Below are 23,198 nucleotides of genomic sequence, written 5' to 3'. Positions count from 1 at the left end.
CATCTCCACTGGTCACTGCTAACTATTCTGGATCAAAAACTCGCATGAAAGTCACCAGTTAAGACTTGGGGAAGCAGGCCACACTCATCACAGAAATAAGGTCGAGTAATATGCATGAAGGTCTGAGGTGGCAGGGGAGAGACAAATTCAGATTTATGTTACTGAAGGACGAAAACTCGCGTGATCAGATCAGATTCCCGTACATACGGCACCAGGATCATGACACTCTCTCCCCTTATACTTATTTCTTGTGGGGAGCGGAGGGTGATGTTGGTGTGAGGCGTACATCATCATCATCATCATCATGAGGGGTCAGGTAAGTCATGAGGAAGGGTCGGTGGGTCAGCCTCAGTTCACATCGACTCATGTCACGTCAGGAGACGACCCAGGCACCAGGTAACACTGAACACGTCCAGGTCACGTTACATCTCGCAGGTCAACAGTTAAAAGTGTGTGAGGTACGATCATACATGTATGACCATGATTATATGTATGTACTCTGATATTAATGCATGGTTCTCAGTAGCAGGGATATGTCGTACATCTTATTCACTAATGGTCCATTGTTACAAAGTAACATACATTTACGCAGGAGTGGGGAATCTACTAACTTGTCTCGAGTTGCTATTTCTGATGTACACTAACATAATACATAGGTCTGTTGTATGTTCATGATACATGTAAACTCTGGCTTTCCTTTGACTCATTTTCATCAACACTTGGCCCCAACCTCAAACCTCATCAATCTAGGGTTCCCCAACCACTGAGCGGCTACTGTGAAATTAGAATTCTTCCACTCAGTCCAAGAGGAAACAGCAGTTTCGGATCCATCAACTGATTTTTGACTGGATTCACAAAGAAACAGAGGATCAAACTCACTCTCCAAGTGATTCAACAACAACTCTTTCCCATCAGAAATGTTTATAATGTGTTATTCCCATAGATCCAACCAGAGCTCGTTCGAACCCACTAATTCAAACTTGTCACTTGGCCATAATTTACTGTTACCTTCACCATAAAGTTCCAAGTTCCGACTTTACAGTTCCAGCTACTTGAGAAGCAAAGTCCACAAACTAAAACTTGTCAAGTTGCGCATGACGTACAATGCTGGACTTCAGGAACTGCATAGCCTCTACCGTGAGCTCGAGAAACTTTGCAGATTTTATTTTTGCGTGAGTCATATGACAGCAGTCTGTAGCGTGAGAGTAACAGCTTCAACAACCTCCAAAACTGTTGTAAACTATCGTCATCAGACGATTATTACGGTGAAATCATTCATAGATTTCCCATAATCAAGAAATACTGCGCACGAAGCTTCCTAATTGATGATGCAAAATGATAAATGATGTATTGTACATGAGAAGAGTCAAAATTCTTACAAGAGGTAACGTATTATTGCAGGAGCCCCATATGGAGGTGTGACTCCGGCAGACGCAGACTGCGCTCCGTAGTATGAATATTGAATGTATGCTTAAAACACATTCACCACCTCGTTCTTCCACCCCGCAATCATCATTTTCAATCCTTTTTTTTTTTTAAGATAGCCATCCCTGACAACTATTTTAATACCTGTCAACAGATCAGTGTTTTCTACATACGTAGACGCATCGAGCCGCAGTGAAAACCAGACACATATTTGCCAATCATTCATCATCCCATCTTATGCATACTGTTGGAGATGGCCACAGTCCTATATGGTAACTGTGTCACCGAGGAGTAACAGATGCGTATGGATAACATCCATTCTGACTTGTGAGCGAAACCTGTGTAAAGAATCTATGCCAGATATCACCTTCTTCAACAAAACTCATCTCCCGAAACAGATCGTACATTTTCCTTTTTTAAGCAGGTGATCAGGTCTAAGGGAAAGACTGTCCTTGAAGTTTATCCACGTCACATTCAGAACTTGCAGGACAGATTGCTGAAATATCAGCCATCATTTCAGGCTACCCACTGTCATCGTTCTAATTTCAGAATAGAATGGATAGTTAGGTCAAAGTTGCTCGGATTTGTTTGGCAGTGTTTCTCAGCATTATGTGTCCCGTACTGCAACATGCAATATGCACGTGATAGGTAGCGTTAGTGTACGAATACGGTTCTTCCCATCCAGTGTTGAGATGGTAGTCTTATTGCCAGTCTCTGTCATCAACTGGATCTACTGATAATACTGGCATAACCAATGCATTCACTCAGTCAGGTACACACACAGCCACAACTATGCTAACATACCAACAGCAATACCGAGCGTCAACAGACTTACCCATCCACACTTCGCAAGTACAATACATGGTCAGTCGACTTGACAACCGAGATTTCAAAAAAAAAGGAAAAAATACACGAATACGCTGGATTTGGTAACGCAAACATTATGATAGACAAAAACAAAAAAAGAAGCTCACGCCTTACTAACACAATAAAAACTCTGCGGACAAACACATCCATATTTCTATAGCAAGTCAAAATCTTTTCCACAGGTCTCAAAACACATTTCAAGCACCTCATGATGCCGAGGAGTAGGGGATACATACGTTTGTCGGATTCTTATCATGATTACACTTAAAAAACGATATTCTATATCCACAATAGATCTCTGGTCAACAAATCATACATACAGAAAATGAAAACACAAGAGTCTTAAGCTTTCGTCTGTACTGCTAGACATTCGGAGAGACACAAATCGCAAAAAGCAGACGGAGGGACGTAAGAAAAGTATTTGTCAATCGCCATTTCAATATCTTGAGACTTTTGAACTTTTAGTGACAAAATGTTGTCCACCTTATACATGACGTCACTCACATTTATTGCATTGCATTGATGTACAATACATGACACTACCAATAGCCTTTCTGTCCGGCAGTTTGACGTATAATTGCTACTTCTCGGTGTCCAATACATACAGAGGTCACGGTCTGTGCTGTGTACAAACAAAAGACGGGATCTACCACCTGTCCTCATGCAATAGTAAAACTGAGTCTCCCTCTTCTGTAGACACTGTCTTGTTTGTCACACGTGAACATGAATATTTGAAGGAAGAGCTCTATATGTTGGACTCCCTAAGTCTCGTGAGGTTTTCATTAAGCTTCTGGACATTTGAGTACCTGACGGTGTTTGCACTGGAAATGAGCATTTATTACAGGCAACAATTTGGAATGAGCAAATGGAAATGTGCTTTCACCAATTTTAAGTCACATTTACATGACATTCTATGAAACTGAGTTGCTGCCAGGAACTTGTGACTTTATTTGGTATTGTTATGTTGACGATCAGAGGAGAAAGACGTTTACGAATCTTCATACAATTCAAACATTTTGGTGCCCAGCATAAAATTCTGAGGTACAAAAAGAAGTAGACTATCATTTCAAGATGTTCTAATTGTAAAATCTCAAAATGAATTTAAATCTAAGGTTCGTAAGAAGTCAACTTACACAGGTGGATGTATCCACTATTCTTCTGTCCACATTAAATCCATCAAGATGTCGGTATTATAAGGACTATTTCTGGGACGTTTGAGTATTTGTGATCCTGAATACTCATAAGAAAACTTTCAGCATATCTGTTACCCTGCCAGTTATATTGGAAAGTGTTAGGTTTAAGGCTAAAAGAACATTGTAGAACATAAGTTCTAAGGTCAAGAACAAGCCTAAGAAATACTTGTTATCTTTAGGAGGAATGATTCAGCTTCGCGAAATCAATGTAGTTTATACATAAAATTTCACCAACAGAGGTAGACTGATTAAGAATAGTCCAGATTCTGGTAAAGATGGTGGATGTGTTCATCAAATGCCTTGCCAGAGTTGTGGCAAGGCTTATGAAGGACAGACAGGGAACATTCTAACAAGTGGATGACTCAACATTACCACTCCATTACGACAGGCTGTAAATCTAGCTCTTCGTTTGTGCACAGCAGAGACAATGACCACTGTATTGATTGGGAACATAGCAGTCGTATTTATACGTCAAGCTGTCAAACAGAATGGCTACCGATTGTCATGTATCATAAATCAACGCAATGCAGTAAATTTGAATGATGGTATGTATAAGATGGAAGATATGCCGTCACAACAACTGGCTACAAGTTATGAGATCAAAATGGCAACTGACAAATGTAAACACTAATACTTATGTTATGTACCTTCTACTGCTTTTTGTGATGAGAGGACTTGAGAATGTTTGAGATTATCTTGCAATACAGACGAAAGTTTAGGACTCGTGTTTTCTTTTCCTGTGAGTTTATATATATATATATATATATATATATATATATATATATATATATATATATATATATATATATATATATATATATATATATATATATATATATTCCTATGAGTCCACGAGGAAATGAAACACGATAAGTTCCCAAGTACACTTTCGTGTAATAATCACATATATATGGAGAACCTTCATTTCACCGTGAAGAGATATATGCAACGATCACCATTCATTCGCTCACCTCATACAGCTGAATACAACTGAATTCAAACAGCAACAGACGACTGGGTCCTAACGAGGCTGTTTGTGATGGCGGAAATGATCAGATGATCATGGATTAACGTGGGAGGAGCAGAAACATATACAAATTTTTCACAGAGGAAGATCTAGAAATTAATCGTATTGTTTTCAATTACTGTAACTGGTGACTCATTCCATCTGTTAACATTCCTGCTGAAGAAAAATTGCTGCGTTTTATTCGAGGAAAAATGTTTGCCCACGAGTTTGTATCCATGACTACGAGTGATGTCATACGGTTGTAGCTAGTTAGGTTGTGATCACGGAAGCCTTTAAATGATTTTGAATACTTCCATCAGATCACCTCTTAACATTCTCTTTTCTAAACTAAATACATCTAATTCGTTTAGTCGGCTTTTAGGAGAATTTGTTTCTCAGCCAGGGCATGATCCTGATAATTTCCCCTGTACTCTCTCCATTCTGTCTGTGTCCTTCCTCAAGTAGATGACCAAAACGGAGCACAGTGTTCAGGCAGGGAACGCATCAGTAAATTGTAAAGAGTGACAGTAATTTCCCAGAGACTTACATTCGAAAGCCCAGCCGCCTATGAGTCCAAGAAATTCTTTCGCCTTCTTACTCCCTCTGTGCACTGTTCATCTAACTTACGTAGCCTATGTACCTACCATTCCCAGAAGAGGTGCATCAACCTCCTTGTACTCCCCTCATTCGTTCCTCTCATCATGCCTGCACCCACTCTCGAACCCGTATGAACTTTACCTCGTACCTGCTGCTAGATACAGCTACCTTCATTACCCTCCCTAGCCAGATATCCCTCCTCCTCACCATCTACACATCTCTCATCTCAACACCCTCCTCACCCTAGATAACCCTCACCCTTCCTCCGTAGATACCCCTCGCTAACATCGTGTCTTTCCTCCCTCAGGTGTGTCGTCACGGCCGGGGAGCGCCACCTCCGGACAGGACGAAGACGTGCGCACCGTCAGCGTCACCTCCTCCGGATATGAGTCTGGCAGAAGGTCCTCAGGGGAGCCCAGGTCCCTCTCGGAGCCGCTCGTCTCGCCAGACAAATGGGTTATACTCAAGAGCCTCTCCTCCCTCCGCCATGTAAGTCACCGCCTCGCTCACTCTCCCTGAAGTTTCACTCCATGGACCCAAGTGGCTGCGTCATATTTTTCTGTCTCACCTACACGTGAGCTGCTGCTGGCATCCATTCCACAAACATACACTATATCTCTCACAAACACACGGAACTCACACTACTCGTTCTTCGTAACTCTCTGACTTTCCTGCGGTGAGCGCTACGCTCTGGCCCAGCCTTGCGCCAGTACCTCGCCATAATTACTGGCAAGTAAATCCTCTGCGCTGTTGACTTTCAGGGTTGCTGACTCTCAGAATTGCGACTAATTGTTGTCTCAGAGTCGAGGAAGACAGTAGACTCGCCTTGGCAGAACTAGCGAGACTGGTATGCCAGCTCAGCTCTATGTGTGTGTGTATGTGTGTGTGTGTGTGTGTGTGTGTGTGTGTGTGTGTGTGTGTGTGTGTGTGTGTGTGTTTGGCAACACTCGCGCTATAAAGCAAAATAACTATGTTAATGAGGACAACCGTTCACCTAACTTGATCATAATAACTACGAGACAGAATTTTTTTTTTTTTTTTTTTTTTTTTTTATACTTTGTCGCTGTCTCCCGCGTTTGCGAGGTAGCGCAAGGAAACAGACGAAAGAAATGCCCCCCCCCCCCCCCATACACATGTACATACACACGTCCACACACGCAAATATACATACCTACACAGCTTTCCATGGTTTACCCCAGACGCTTCACATGCCCTGATTCAATCCACTGACAGCACGTCAACCCCTGTATACCACACCGCTCCAATTCACTCTATTCCTTGCCCTCCTTTCACCCTCCTGCATGTTCAGGCCCCGATCACACAAAATCTTTTTCACTCCATCTTTCCACCTCCAATTTGGTCTCCCTCTTCTCCTCGTTCCCTCCACCTCCGACACATATATCCTCTTGGTCAATCTTTCCTCACTCATTCTCTCCATGTGCCCAAACCATTTCAAAACACCCTCTTCTGCTCTCTCAACCACGCTCTTTTTATTTCCACACATCTCTCTTACCCTTACGTTACTTACTCGATCAAACCACCTCACACCACACATTGTCCTCAAACATCTCATTTCCAGCACATCCATCCTCCTGCGCACAACTCTATCCATAGCCCACGCCTCGCAACCATACAACATTGTTGGAACCACTATTCCTTCAAACATACCCATTTTTGCTTTCCGAGACAGAAATAAGATATAATATTAAGAATTTGATTTTGATAGACCCATCAAGGATCAGTAAATGATCTAGTCAGAATCTTCATCCAAGACTCATCATCTAGTAACTACCTAATTAGTAAGACATTATCTAGTAACTACATAATTGGTCAATATAAATATGTGAAAATGACTTGATTAATGATTATTCAAGTGTAATTATTCAATCTCATTCATTTCATCTTAAGAGTTACATTGCATAGGAATATGATAACTGAAAAGAACGTAATGCGAGCACAGAAACTGGATAGTGTGTTGAGTGCTAACTAGCCACCTAGTGGAGATGTGGGACGCCCCGGCCCTGCACACCGGGAGTGGACAGTGGAGTGGACCACGACAGTCAGACGCCACCACACGATGTTGGTCACAGTGGAGATGTTACCTCTCAGTGTGGTGGAAGCAGGCGGTAGTGGAGGTGTACTAACCCGAGGGCGGGTCGGTACATGGGAAGGTCACATAACAAACCGATTCATTTTCTACTGCGAGATAATCAGTTTCCTTTGACTACATTGTGGTAGGAACAGGATAGTGACGTGGAAGCCACATGTGGCCTCTGTATATTTAGTTGTCTGGCCTCTGACCCGGGGTCAAGGGTCACTCCATCGTAACCAAGGGCCGTAATTATGATGCAGCCAGTGGCAACATCAATAGCATTTTTCACTTTCGTGTTATTAAGCTACAAGGTTGTAGACTGACACTGGCTATAAAGCTATTCGCTCCCTTCCTTTTATGCTTAACTAACTTAAAATATGATAAATGATGTTTAAGTAAGCATTTAAACTCGTTGTACGTGTTCAACGAAAAAGTTTTAACAAAAGTTTACGTTTGATTTTCAGAACTTGTGGCGACGACACCAGGAGCTGTCCCACCACCCAGACTCAGACGGCTCCTGCTGACAGACAGCGGCCGCCCCGGCAACTCCCGTCACCTTCCCCCCAGCCGCCCCTCCCACTGAGGAAGGTGGCTCCCAGGCCCACATCTCCGCCCGGCCCCTCCCACGCATCCCACCCTTCCACGCCCACACGCAGTTCCTCCCCATCGTCCTCCCTCCCTTCCCTAGCCCCAGCCAGAAAGTGTCAACTCCAGCGACGGAGGAGTATGCCTACCCTGTTCCACCTCACCGTTCCTCCCCGCAACCATCTCCCCCGCAGACACCTCCTCAGCAAAGCTCTTCTCCCACGGACTCTCATTCTCCCCAACACTCCCCTCAACAGCCTTCCCCCCAGAACTCTTCTCCCCAGCAATGTCGTTCTTCCCAGCAACCTTCTCCCCAGTTATCCCCTCGTCAGATTCCTTCGCCAGCTATGTCTTCGCCTGCACCTCCCTCCTCTCAGCAATCTCCCCCACAACATTCTTCTCAGTCATCTCCCCACCAGCGCCACACATCTGAGGCAAGTCCTCCTCCCCACAGCTGCCCTGCTCGGCAGTCTTCACACCAAAGTTCCTCAGGTGAGGAATCTTCCTCTCCCCAGCACTCATCTGAGCAGTCATCCCGCCACAGCCCCTCCCTGCACTCCTCCCCTCAGTTGTCTCCCCGTCAGATTCCCTCCCCCGAGCTCTCCCGACCCCTGGGTTCCTCTTCCCAGCGGACCGTCACCAAGATCTTGTCTCCCCAGGTATCCTCAACTCAACTTTCCTCCCCAAGAGTTCCCTCCCCTAATATTTCTCCCTTGTACCTAGAGACGCCCCAACATGAACCCATTGTACCCAAGTCCCATTCTCCCACCCCAGTCTAACTCCCGAGAAACATCCCAAATAACTGATCCCCCTTCCCCTTGCCAATCTCCCCTCTCAGCGGCATCATCAGCTGACACACACACACACAGTCAGGAACATATCCTGCTGAGGGAGTTTCCGGAGCGGCCAAGTCAATGGACGGTCTCCAGTCACATTATCCTCAATGAAGCGCCTGAAAAGACACGCGGACCAAGAGACCCACCTCGAGAACGCCAGACAATACGTGCTACGTGTCCCAAGCCTCGTGCAGGAACCCTGGTGGTTGTGCTAGTGGGACTACGATCCATCCTAAAGAAGCCACCAGAGTTCACAAGAACGCTGCAGTCCTCAGCCGTCGTGGTCCGAGAAAAGACAATAAAAAAAAGGGCGTGTCGATGATGTGACACTGGAGCGATCTCATAACCTACTCTTACAGAGTACCAGATACAAAGACTGTAGAATATATCATCTGAAAATATATTCCTATTACCTAATGTATAGTGCCACACTAACACACACACACACACACACACACACACACACACACACACACACACACACACGTATACACACAGAAGGCCAAATTAGGTAAGATTTCTTGTATTCGACTCTCACTCGGTGTTTGACCCCTTGGCACACCAGTAGCTGGCGTAGTAGCACCCGAGGTGACGTGTGCCTCCCTCAGGTGCCGTGTGAGAGTCGCATACGGTCAGATCAAGCCTGCAGCACCTGTCTGTAGTTCTTCACTACCGTCAGCGTTGCTGTGCCTCACAAAAGCTCTCCACCCGACGACTTCAAGAACATCGCTTAACCTAACCAATGTCTCATTGATCACCTGTAACACGTTAGTCTCATGTGATGAATAACTGTTGGACTCGGTCAACCGGTATTTTAAAAACAAGTGTTGTGAACACTGAAATTTCTCTTGTCATTTAAGCGACGTTCTGAAGTGTGATGTCTCTGCCACCTCTCATATCTATCAAGTCGAAAGAGACGTTGTGAAGTTTAAGGAAACTGGAGAAGTTATTACGTACAGTGATCGATGGCGAGTCTTGTAACGTGAAAAGTAATGTAACACACTTTAAAAAAAAAAAGTGAACGTATTTCCTATGCTTAATATGAAAATAATTATGGTATTCTACGTCAGCCCAGCTACACTGTGACGGTACAATTACCAAAAGCTGTATTGGACATATGATCTGTAGTACTGTAAATTCAAGAGAAGCAAAATATCTAATGCATAATCTGCAGGTTATGAGCATTTATTGTTCACACTACAAAAATGAGTAACATGTAAACAAAAATATGTTGTTGTTATTGTTGTTAGATTAGCCAGGTCCCAGCAGATGCTAGGGCCCCCTCATCATAAAGACGACCAGCTCCGTCTGGTCCCAGAGGCCCCCTCGTCATAAAGACGACCAGGTCTGTCTGGCCCCAGGGACCCCCTCGTCATAAGGACGACCAACTATAAGTTCAATTCAACTAAACTCAATGTGTTGCGTACGTCACCAGCAGACACGGTGGACGATGATGTTGGCAGTGCAGATACGAAACCAACGAGAGGTCGGGCTTGAGACAACTCGTCACTGTACATATCCCTTCTTATCATGCTCTTAACGAACCCCCTCCCCCCCATCCCTCCACCCCAGGACCCTCCCTCCCGTCTGTGGCCCATCTGCAGCGTCTGTGCGGCCATGGGTGGCCAGGCTGCAGGTGTGGCCACTGCACTCGTAGCTCAGAGTCTATTTTTATACTGTATATAATAAAATCAACCTGGAAGAATCTGTTGTTCCATCAATATCCTGAGTTATGCTTATAAAGCGACACACAAACACACACCAGTCTAGGCCAGGCACTTATTCAAAGACTAGCCCAGAGGGGAGGATGAACATCTGGGTCGGGTTTAAAGCGAGTCCGACCACAAGGTGGCTCTTGGTGACTCATGGTCGGTAATGGTAACCACTACACCTCTACCTGGGAGTAGATATGGCAGCGAATGGAACCATGGGAGCTGACATGAACCATAGGGTGGGTGAGGGGGCAAAGGTCCTGAGCGCATCGAGGAATGTGTGGAAAGAGAGGTCATCGTCTTTAAGAACAAAGATGAGTATGTTTGGTGGTATAGGAGTCCCGTCGGTATTGTATGGATGCGAGGCGTTGGCCTCAGACAAAAACATAAAGAAGAGTGTGGATGGGTTAGAAATGAGATGTCTAAAGACGATATGAGGTGTGAGGAGGACTGATCGAATGAGAAATGATAGGGTAAGAGGGGATGTCTGTGTTAAGAGGAGTATGTTTGGACGTACTGAGAGGATGAGTGAGGAGAGGTTATATGAGAAGAGAATGACTAAGACGGAATACATGTCAAAATTGGAGGGAACAAGGAAAACAAGGAGGAGGTGGAAGGATGGGAAAAGTCACTAGCAGATAGTTGATAGCAGTAATGATCAGGCAAGAGTACCATGGGGACCTATAAGCCATGCCTTCATTAAAATCCCTCAATAAAGACATTAAATGACCCACTTAGGCTGCAGAACTGCCAAGTTTACTGTGGCCAAACACTTTCCTGTAGGCTTGGGAAAGGCCGATAACATTCTGTTATTCAATATCTAAATCTAATACCAAAGATCAAAGCACTGTAGCATGCTCCACAACCCACATGGTAGAAATCACTAAAACACCCTAATTCCTCGGTGTTTACATCACCTCAAACATGTGCATGCACAAGACAGAGGTAAAGGTGTTCTGACATCCAATCAATAAATACAAGTGAGTTAAATCATCCGATATACAACAATAAGGAAGACGAAGCATTATGGGAAATACAATTAACCTTATTACACGTCAAAGCAAAGCTACCTACAGCGACTCCTGCCGCGCAGCATGACACCGACTGACGGCGGCTCCTCCTCCTCCTCAGGTCTCTGGTGCTGCTGACTGACGGCCCCTTTTCGTCAGGTCTCTGGTGGTGCAGACTGACTGCTCCTCCTCCTTACGTCACTGGTCCGTTAAATATGCTCTTAGCTGCACTGTAGACAGACGGTGTCAGTGCGTTCGTGTGCACGGGCGTCCTTGCTCTAGTGACGAACCACGCTCTCAGGTCAAGTCGGTCCGTACGTGCAGTGCTGGCAACGGCGTCCCGTGCTGCTTGGGTCGAGTCCATCTTGAGTAGGTCTTCGGTACGGCTCACCTGCTCCGTCTCCCACTGGGACCACGGTGAAGTACGGGCCATCAGTACCCCTGTCGGGCACATGATCGGCTGAATGACCCACACAGGGAATGAGCCTGACACCCCAAACACATCCAGCCGTGACAACACAAGGTGTGACCCACCAGCATTGTGGGAGATGTCACCTCTCTGCCACCCTCGGGGTAGGTCAAGCCTAACGGCGGTAGAAGCGGCCCGCTGCTGCGAGCTGCCTCCACCCCGATGTGGGAGTGACCCCCACGTGCTACACGTGTATACTGCTAAGCTGGGGTAGGAGATGGGACAAAAACAACCCTCATGTTTACACGAGGACTGGCTGAACGCACCCTAATGTTTACACACACACACACACACACACACACACACACACACACACACACACATACACACACACACACACACACACACACTCATACATACACACGTATCTGCAGGTTCCTACATCATATCTGTGTGTACAAATCAATTTATCATCATGTACAACCCTCTTTTTTCAGGTTTTTCTTTATAGCTAGATGTGTGTGTGTGTGTGTGTGTGTGTGTGTGTGTGTGTGTGTGTGTGTGTGTGTACATACACCACCCATGGCTGGCAGATGGCAAATATAGGATGTGTACACTACATGTACAATGTCGTGGGATGGAACCATATTCATAGTCCTGCTTGGTGTAGCGGCTGACCTTGACACGCTCACCAACCGCCCGGGGAGGAACATACCTACGTTCGAATCCTGGTCTCAGCAGTCGGCCCACAGTCGAACCAGCTGTTTATCCACTCATTGGGGGTTGGCCGATGAATTGAGTACCTGGGGTAGGCTAGGATATATATATATATATATATATATATATATATATATATATATATATATATATATATATATATATATATATATATATATATATATATATATATATATATATACGAATAAAGTGCATATGAACGCGCATCTTCATAGAATATACAAAACTCCAACAGCCAGGATCGAAACCGGGATCCAGGGGTCCCAGGTTCGATCCTGGCTGTTGGAGGTTTGCATGATATATATATATATATATATATATATATATATATATATATATATATATATATATATATATATATATATATATATAATTTATTATACTTTGTCGCTGTCTCCCGCGTTAGCGAGATAGCGCAAGGAAACAGACGAAAGAATGGCCCAACCCACCCACATACACATGTATATATATACACGCCAACACATGCACATATACATACCTATACATACACAGACAAATACATATATAAATATGTACATATTCATACTTGCTGCCCTCAGCCATTTTCGTCGCCACCCTACCACACATGAAATGACACCCCCTCCCCCCGCGCGCGCAAGAGGTAGCGCTAGGAAAAGACAACAAAGGCCACATTCATTCACACTCAGTCTCTAACTGTGATGTGTACAGCACCAAAACCATAGCTCCCTTTCCACATCCAGGACCCACAAAACTTTCAATGGTTTATCCCAGACGTTTCACATGCCCTGTTTCAATCCATTGACAGCACGTCGACCCCGGTATACCACATCGTTCCAATTCACTCTATTCCTTACACGCCTTTCACCTTCTTGTATGTTCAGGCCCCGATCGCTCAAAATCTTTTTCACTCCTTCTTTCCACCTCCAATTTGGTCTCCCACTTCTCCTCGTTCCCGCCACCTCTGACACATTTATCCTCTTTTTGTCAATCTTTCCTCACTCATTCTCTCCGTGTGACCAAACCATTTGAATATACCCTCTTCTGCTCTCTCAACCACACTCTTTTCATTAACACACATCTCTCTTACCTTTTCATTACTTACTCGATCAAACAACCTCACACTACATATTGTCCTCAAACATTTCATTTCCAGCACATCCACCCTCCTCCGCACAACCCTATCTATAGCCCATGCCTCACACCCATATAACATTGTGGGAACCACTATTCCTTCAAACATAACCATTTCTGCTCTCCTAGATAACGTTCTAGCCTTCCACACATTCTTCAATGCTTCCAGAGCCTTCGCCCCCTCCCCCACTCTGTGACTCACTTCCGCTTCTACGTATCCTTTCGCTACTACGTCCACGCCCAAAAATCTAAAACACTTCTCTTACTCCAATCATTCTACAATCAAACTTGCATCCCAATCTATCTGTCCCTCAACCCTGCTGAACCTAATAACCTTGCTCTTAATTCACATTTACTCTCAACCTTCTCCTTTCACACACGTTTCCAACCTCAGTCACCAACCTCTGCAGTTTCTCACTTGAATCAGCCACCAGTGCTGTATCATTGGCGAACAAACAATTGACTCACTTCCCAGACCTTCTCATCCCCAACACACTGCATACCCGCCCCTCTCCAGAAGTCTTGCCTTTACCTTCCTAACCACTCCATCCACACACAAATTAAACAACCATGGAGCCATCACACACCCCTGGCACAGATCGACCTTCACTGAGAACCAATCACTTTCCTCTCTTCCTACTCGTACACATACATTACATCCTTGATAAAAACTTGTCACTTCTTCTAGCAGCTTTCCTCCCATACCATATACTCTTTAGACCTTCCACAAAGTATCTCTATCAACCTTATCACATGCCTTCTCCAGACCCATAAATACCACATACAAGTACATCTGTTTTTCTAAGTATTTCTCACACATTCTTCAAAGCAAACACCTGATCCACACATCCTCTACCACTTCTGAAACCACACAGTTCTTCCCTAATCTGGCTCAGGCTAGGGTGTATATATATATATATATATATATATATATATATATATATATATATATATATATATATATATATATATATATATATATATCCATACATATATACATGTATGTATGTATGTATGTATATATAGGGTTAATAGTTTAGCCTCGATGATTTGATATCTTAGTCTATATATATCACTACACATAGATATATATGTGGAAATCATGGTGAAGCCTATACATAAATTAAAGTCACACACACACACACACACACACACACACACACACACGGGCTGAGGAGTTATCTAAGGTCATCCACTGGTTCAGATTAGACAAGTTTAGCCTGGCACCGTTTTCTGTGGGTACAACGGATACGCTTCCACCATGGATGGTGATCATTGTTTTGATGGTTGATGTAGCTGCTTTATTGCCATATTCATCAGTTTCTCGCATTCACGGGTTAATTCTACTTCTAGTTCCTGATGAAGGTGTCGTTGGATGATAATACTTCAAGATATTCCACCGAATACCCGAATGAAATATTAAGTCATCTACGTTCCGCCAGTGTTGGTCGTGTCCAAACATCACTTCCCACTCATCACTCGATGAGTTACGGATACGTCATAACCCACAAGAAGGCCTACCACCTCCATTCTATCATCTCCCACGTAAAATAACTCCAGCATACAACATTAACCAAACACATTAACAACATGATAATCAGACATCCTTTCGGGATTTTTTTAATATCGGTGTTACACTGGCCAGCGCTTCCATCCATCTGCAACTCTTCCTGTAGCAAGTGACTAATTGGGAAGGACAGTAAACAATGGCTTAACTACATCATTTCTCGCCTCTTTCATTGTCCTCAGATAAAACTTATCAGGATCTGTCGTTACATATTCATTTCGTTCATTGCTGACGGTATGTCTTCAGCTTTTACGTTCATTTGTTGAAGAACGTTCTACTCTTTTATCAATGAAACTCCGGTCGGGGTCATGTGTCGTGTCTAGATACAAAATTGTTACTTTATGATTTTTGCCATCGCTTCGTTATCATGAACTTGGTCATCGTGTTCCGTAATTAATGATCGGGGTGGAATATGAACGACTCTGCACAGGCTTAAAAGATAAGAAACACGTATGACTGAGTCAGACTCAGTCGTACATTCGTCAGTTATCATTAATGGAGCACATGAAAGACAGACTTCGCATAAAATGCTGAAACATGAATGCGATGTTCTGAAATATGAATTCTCGAACTTTACCAGATTCTTGGAGCATTTCTTCAGTATCATATATCTCATTCTAATCTGGTTATACAATCCTTGTTTATCTTTAACCAAATATCAAATATTCTACTATTCTGATATTCTATTAACAAACCAAAACAAGCTTTCAATTTAACGTAAAGTAGACACTAGAAATACGGTACAATTCGGTATTTCAATCAAGCGAAGTTCCTTCACCCCTGCAATTGTACCTGCCAGCTACCCTATCTTGTGTAGGGTCATCAGGAAATAAGGAAAGCAGGCATACCAACATGGAAAACAGGCGTACCAACACATACAGCAGGCATACCAAAAAACAAAGCAGACATACCAACACACAGAGCAGGCGTACCAACACATAACGACACCCAAGAGAATGTGTCAAGCCTCATCATCGCCAGTGTTCCCTGCCTCTTGGAAAGGAGAGTAGGAAAGAACGAGCTCGCTCTCACACGCCCTCAGGAGGCAGCCCCTGCTGTGTGGTAGTGAACGATGGTGGTGTACATGTACTCGAGTTCAGGTGTGAGGAATCGAAGTGTCTTGTCTGGACAACGAACGTAGGGACTATATAAATAGTTGGTGGTCTTGATGATGGTCCTGATGTGTGTGTGTTGTGTGTGTGTGTGTGTGTGTGTGTGTGTGTGTGTGTCTCCACACCAAAGACACGTCGAGGATATCATAGTACTTACGTCACTCACTGTGCACAAGAATCGGCCGTCAGTTCGGCCTTATCTTTCTACAGTCCTTCATTCTCCTCACATTACAACCATCCACGGGCCACCTACACCGTGTGTACGTACTCACCCTCCGGCTTTACATCTTCCACACCGTCGCTCGGTCCCCCGACACCCTCAGCGGTACCTTCCCCCCGCCAGTGTCTGTTCCTGGCCTGTGTGTAGTACAATATTCAGGCACCAAGATGATGTATATACACTGCTGCCATCACGTCCTCCAACGCACGCACACCTTGAGCTGTGTCGTGACATTTCGACGAAAGACAACGGGAAATACTCAGTTCTTTCACTCCGTATTGCTAATGATGCGCTGCCGGACTCCGCCTTCACGTGCTTATGCCTCAGGCGAGCAGTTACCTCCTTCAGCGAGATAAGTGTCATCGTCAGCGCACGAACAAGGGGGGGTAACAACCTTGCCCAGGACCTCCTCATTCTTAAAGAGTCCATCCGTTCCCTGCTACTGACTGTAGCACGACCCTGACGCTGCAAGAGCCCCAGAGACGAACTCCTGTGGAAATGTAATCAACAAGACAGTTAATCATGATACACTGCAGGGAACCCCTGCTTGACGATGTACCTGTGGAACTACCTGGTGTGACCAGCTATGTACGAGCTACCATTCCCCCAAGTTCAGGTCACAGTATGAGTGACGACATGACGCTCCAGCTATGACATGACACCGGGGAAGTGCGTCGTATTACCTGGGAACGGAACCGTTTTGCTCTGCGGTATGACAGTGGAGATATACAGCGGTGGCTCTGCAAGACTGAACACCAGTGCCTGCTATGGCTTAGCAACGAGAGTGCCATGCAGTGAGGCAACTGCGGTTCAGACAAGACAAAAGGAAAAGTTCGTCATTCGTCATCCGTAGAGCAGTTAACACAATGATATTTTCATCAGGTTCTTCAACTACATCACACGGTAATTGGAGACTGTATTATAGGTGACGTGAAAATCAGGGATCACAATTTTACAGTTTAAAAGATGAAAGTGATTTGGCTCTGACACGTGGCACACTAAAAGCAGCTGAGTGACGTGTTCTAGTTACCTAGTGTATTCTGACCACATGATCAATCAATATAGTAGTTACCTAGTGTATTCTGACCACATGATCAATCAATACAGTAGTTACCTAGTGTATTCTGACCACATGATCAATCAATACAGTAGTTACCTAGTGTATTCTGACGACATGATCAGTCAATACAGTTACCGCGGTTCTTGCTATAGTGTCTAGATCAGTAAGACCTCCTCCATACAAATCATATAAATCTTTACTGAGAGTTTATCGTAGTGTGTCAGCGAAGCTCAAGCGCGTTCGCTAAACAAAATTTATAAATGATGGCGTTAGAAGCAAGCTGAAGTCTCATTAAAATCATTTATCATATTTATACTTTATCCAGACATCTGTTAGTCTTGGACAAGTTCACTTTATCCACTTGAGATCACCACTAATAGCGGGTTCTGTTGCCCACATCAGGGTCGAAGATGACAAGAGAAAGGTGAAGTGTCATCCATTCTTAAGCAATGTTAGTCTTGTCACTTGAAGGAAGACAAGATGGGGAAGTCCGGGGAAACATCAGACGCTGCTGAGCTTCATGATTTACCTGAGGATGGGAGGAGGAAAAAAAACGGCAGCCAAAAAAAAAAAAAAAAGCCGATCACTCCTGCAGGAGTCAATGTTTACACCATGCGTGGGACACAATGACCCGCTAGCTGGTTGCCTTAGCCACGCAGCCACTCAACTCTCTTCAAAGAGCTCGTGGCAAAGTGATCCACGCAGAGAGAGAGAGAGAGAGAGAGAGAGAGAGAGAGAGAGAGAGAGAGAGAAGCAACACCGTGTCAAAGAGACAGAGGGTGTTCAACTTCCTATGAGTTAGTTTTGTTATTAAGGATTAAACGCATTCAGGATTCATAGAAAGTGTCCAATAAACTGGTATGGCAATTGACACCTCGCTGCCCCCGGCGTGGATACGGCACAAGGCACAAGTTCCTGGGATTCAATTCCTGACTTGTATGAAAACTGAATGAGTGATCGGTCGGTGTGGCTGGACCAATGAGGGTATAATGATCCCACTGCCTCAGGACACTACGCGACCCCCCTACCAACCAGTACGCGACCCCCTACCAACCAGTACGCGACCCCCCCTACCAACCAGTACGCGACCCCCCCTACCAACCAGTACGTGACCCCCTACCAACCAGTACGCGACCCCCCCTACCAACCAGTACGCGACCCCCCCTACCAACCAGTACGCGACCCCCTACCAACCAGTACGCGACCCCCTACCAACCAGTACGCGACCCCCCCTACCAACCAGTACGCGACCCCCCCTACCAACCAGTACGTGACCCCCCTACCAACCAGTACGCGACCCCCCCTACCAACCAGTACGTGACCCCCCTACCAACCAGTACGCGACCCCCCTACCAACCAGTACGCGACCCCTTACCAACCAGTACGTGACCCCTTACCTACCAGTACGCGACCCCTTACCTACCAGTACGCGACCCCTTACCTACCAGTACGCGACCCCTTACCTACCAGTACGCGACCCCCCTACCAGCCAGTACGCGACCCCTTACCAACCAGTAAGCGACCCCTTACCTACCAGTACGCGACCCCTTACCTACCAGTACGCGACCCCTTACCTACCAGTACGCGACCCCTTACCTACCAGTACGCGACCCCTTACCAACCAGTACGCGACCCCTTACCTACCAGTACGCGACCCCCTACCTACCAGTACGCGACCCCCCCTACCAACCAGTACGCGACCCCCTACCTACCAGTACGCGACCCCCCTACCAACCAGTACGCGACCCCTTACCAACCAGTAAGCGACCCCTTACCTACCAGTACGCGACCCCTTACCTACCAATACGCGACCCCTTACCTACCAGTACGCGACCCCTTACCTACCAGTACGCGACCCCTTACCAACCAGTACGCGACCCCTTACCTACCAGTACGCGACCCCTTACCTACCAGTACGCGACCCCTTACCTACCACTACGCGGTCCCATACCACGAAGCGGACCACATTCATGGCAGTACATAAGCCTCGCTGGCTGTGGTTGTAGAACACATGATCACGCTAAGTGCTAAGTTATTCACGAGGATGTGTGGGGTGTCGGCCGCCCGTGACCCGGGTGTCAGTCACTGGCCATTGTTGTAATGACGCGACAATCCGTCTCCTAAATCACTTCTGTGATGGAAGAGGAAAAAAAAACGCATTGTTTGTTGGTGTTTTGAGATGGGTTTGTTGATTGATCGTATCTTCCTTTGTACAACTTCGTATGTGACTAAGTTGGGTTTTTTTTTTTTTGTTTTTTGTCCCTAGAAACAAGTTACCTTCGTGTAATCAGCCAACACAACGACTCAAACTGCTGCAATGTAATGTAATTTTTATACCATTCGTCTGTGGTATGGGTATGTCCAATAACCACAGGGGGGCCACGGGGTCTGAGGCAGGTCTGCCACCGGGTAACCACAGGGTTTAAGGAAGATCTGCCACCGGGTAACCACAGGGTTTAAGGAAGATCTGCCACCGGATTACTACAGGGGCTGAGGCAGGTCTGCCACCGGGTAACCACGGGGTCTGAGGCAGGTCTGCCACACACATCCAGTAACCTCACGTAGGGATCGACTGAGAGGGAGATCAGATGCGACCACAACCCAGCAGCTGCAGTCGAGCAGAACTCCAGGTTCGAGAGTCTGGCTGCGATCTCGCGCTGCAGATGTGAGCCGGGCAGGACAACGAGAGGCCAGGCAACGGCAGACACGGACCAAGAGACCATCATGGGTTACTGAGACATCTACGCCGGCGGCCGAGAATTAAGAGCAAGGCTCAAAGCAAAAGGATCAAAGGTCAAGGACGAGAAAGCTGGGAATCAAATATCACAGCCATGACGATAACGAGGGTTCACGAAAAGGATCGTACACGAGAGCTGAGGACCTGATACTTTAACTACGGGTCACGAACCCTGGTTCAGGGAGATCGACCGAGACCTTACTAGGGCCGAGGATCAGGTTTCTAATCCAGGAACTAAGATTCTTCATAGCCAGGAACTGAGGATGGGGAAATGTGTCCAAGGGTAGGAAAATGGAGTTACTTACTGCGAATCAGAATTATGATCATAGACGAAACGAAACTTAAGCGTAGGGCGCCTGAGAACCACGACTGATTCTTCTAAGGCTAGTGTCTCCGTTCGTGACTCTACCTCCTCACACGGAAAATACCAAACTCGTATGACATATATGACATATACATACATATATATATATATATATATATATATATATATATATATATATATATATATATATATATATATATATATATATATATATATATATATATATATATATATTTTTTTTTTTTTCATACTATTCGCCATTTCCCGCGATAGCGAGGTAGCGCTAAGAACAGAGGACTGGGCCTTTGAGGGAATATCCTCACCTGGCCCCCTTCTCTGTTCCTTCTTTTGGAAAATTAAAAAAAAACGAGAGGGGAGGATTTCCAGCCCCCGCTCCCTTCCCTTTTAGTCGCCTTCTACGACACGCAGGGAATACGTGGGAAGTATTCTTTCTCCCCTATCCCCAGGGATATATATATATATATATATATATATATATATATATATATATATATATATATATATATATATATATATATATATATATATATATATATATACCACAAAAACAAATGCCCTCAGACCACTAACTGGCACTAGGTCTGAACAAGAAAAGAATCCTTCAACATCCTATACAAACAATGCGATCTGCTGCACCACTCTAAACCAGGCCTCATCTGCCTTGACTTCCATCCTCCAACGAGCAAACAAAACTGTGCTGCAGACTACTCTAAATAGTGCACTCAGACCAATCACGGATCCTTGCCATACAGTCCCACCTCAACATGCTCGGCACTCTGTTCTATACAACAGCACTAGACTCCTCCCTCCCTCCCTAACCACACTATAGCCAACCATGAAACCCCAAGTAGTAACAGAAAGCTTAACCCTGCCCCATACTTCAGTGGTCTTATCCTGCCTCATACTTCAGTGGTCTTATCCTGCCTCACACTTAAGTGGTCTTATCCTGCCTCATACTTCAGTGGTCTTATCATGCCTCACACTTCAGTGGTCTAATCCTGCCTCACACTTCAGCAGTCTTACCCCAGCCACACACTTCAGCAGTCTTACCCTAGCTTCACACTTCAGCAGTCTTACCCCAGCCTCACACTTCAGCAGTCTTACCCCAGCCTCACACTTCAGCAGTCTTGCCCCAGCCTCATACTTCAGCAGTCTTACCCCAGCCTCACACTTCAGCAGTCTTACCCCAGCCTCACACTTCAGCAGTCTTACCCCAGCCTCACACTTCAGCAGTCTTTACTCACAAAACCTCGGACCCACAACAAATATAATGATGACAAAAGACATACACACCGAAGTAACCCGACAAGCACTAAGAACCAGCTAAGTCGTAACCTCCAACCCACCAGACATACACCCATCACATACCACACTCCCTAGACAAACACGAGTCGCGCTCTCCCGCTCTGGATATCACCCATCATTAAAAACACAGTTTCAACGTATCCCAAGATCCTTCATGCCCACGATTCAACCACCACGAAGACGACACCGAGCGCTTACTAATCAATTGCTCTGCACTCCCTGCATATGGACGCACACACATCGCAACACTTTATGGCCTGTTGTCCCGACCGGTGGACGTGGCCAGCTCCCTGAGTGCTGCAGGAACCTATTAGTGGTCACACTGTGAGAAAGAAGACACCTTCGGTGAGACTGTATCATCACCAGGGGATGGACGAGAGTACAAAGACCACTGCGCTCCATAGGAATAATCCCTTGTGTCTCTGCTGCTTAGTGGAGTGCAGCCTCGATGGTACAGGAAACCATATAAATAAGGTCTTGGGGTTGTGCAACGTTGATGATAAGCAAATAAGCGAAGGATAAATCCCTTGATTCACATGATATGCAGATGTCGACGAGGAAGATGCAGTACGTAGTGCCCGGACGTCTCCGTGTTGATCACATCCATAGGCAATATGAGAAGATGAGCACACCAGGAGCTACTTATACTGGAGGTCTGACCTGCACGGGCGAGGGGTTAATTCAAAGCAAGGTTACCAACCCGGAGGACAAGTCTGACAAGGGAACACGTCAGGCCTTACATTTAACAACACTTAAACATTTTAAGAGCAACAAGGGACTCTGAACGTTGTATATTATTTAAAAAGAATTTTATATTTACATCCACAAATTCTGTGTAAACAGCGGAGGAGGCTATAAGCTGGACTAACAGGCAAGAAACTGGAAACCAGAATAAAATAATATAAACGTTGCAATTCTACTGTGGAGGAATCTAATGCTTTATTCATCCATGCAAGAGACTAGAACCTGTCCTTCGACAGAAACAGTGAGAAACATATGCAGGTAAACTTACTATTGAGAAGACTACGCCTGAATCGAATGGTAACACACACGAAGGATTCGTAACCACCTGCATAAAACAATTTTAGCTTAAACAAGTCGATCCTTTTCGTTGTTGTTGATGTTAAACTTGCGGCCTCTCGCGAATCCCTTGTCTGACCATCTATTCTAGTGGGTGGGGGAGGTGTTCGCCAGATTGCCCCTAGTCAGATCACATCTCCTGTGTATGCAAACTCCTCGTGTACTTGTCTACACATCCTGGTATTCCG

At 45.3% G+C, this 23,198-nt stretch overlaps 1 protein-coding gene across 1 annotated transcript in view; it reads left to right on the top strand.

Moving 5' to 3' along the window:
- LOC139764835 (uncharacterized) overlaps positions 1–10,302 on the top strand; it is a 66,461-nt gene extending 56,159 nt beyond the window's left edge. Inside the window, exons 18-19 of the mRNA XM_071691818.1 lie at positions 5,396–5,577; positions 7,645–10,302. Of these exons, the coding sequence (XP_071547919.1) occupies positions 5,396–5,577; positions 7,645–7,704 (242 nt within the window). The 3' untranslated portion in view covers positions 7,705–10,302. The remainder of the gene's footprint in view (positions 1–5,395; positions 5,578–7,644) is intronic.
- The last annotated feature ends 12,896 nt before the right edge of the window (positions 10,303–23,198 follow it).

Source organism: Panulirus ornatus, chromosome 4, assembly GCF_036320965.1.
Source record: "Panulirus ornatus isolate Po-2019 chromosome 4, ASM3632096v1, whole genome shotgun sequence".
Lineage (NCBI taxonomy): Eukaryota > Metazoa > Arthropoda > Malacostraca > Decapoda > Palinuridae > Panulirus > Panulirus ornatus.
Note: the sequence above shows the minus strand (reverse complement) of the source record. Positions and strands in the feature narration are given on the sequence as shown.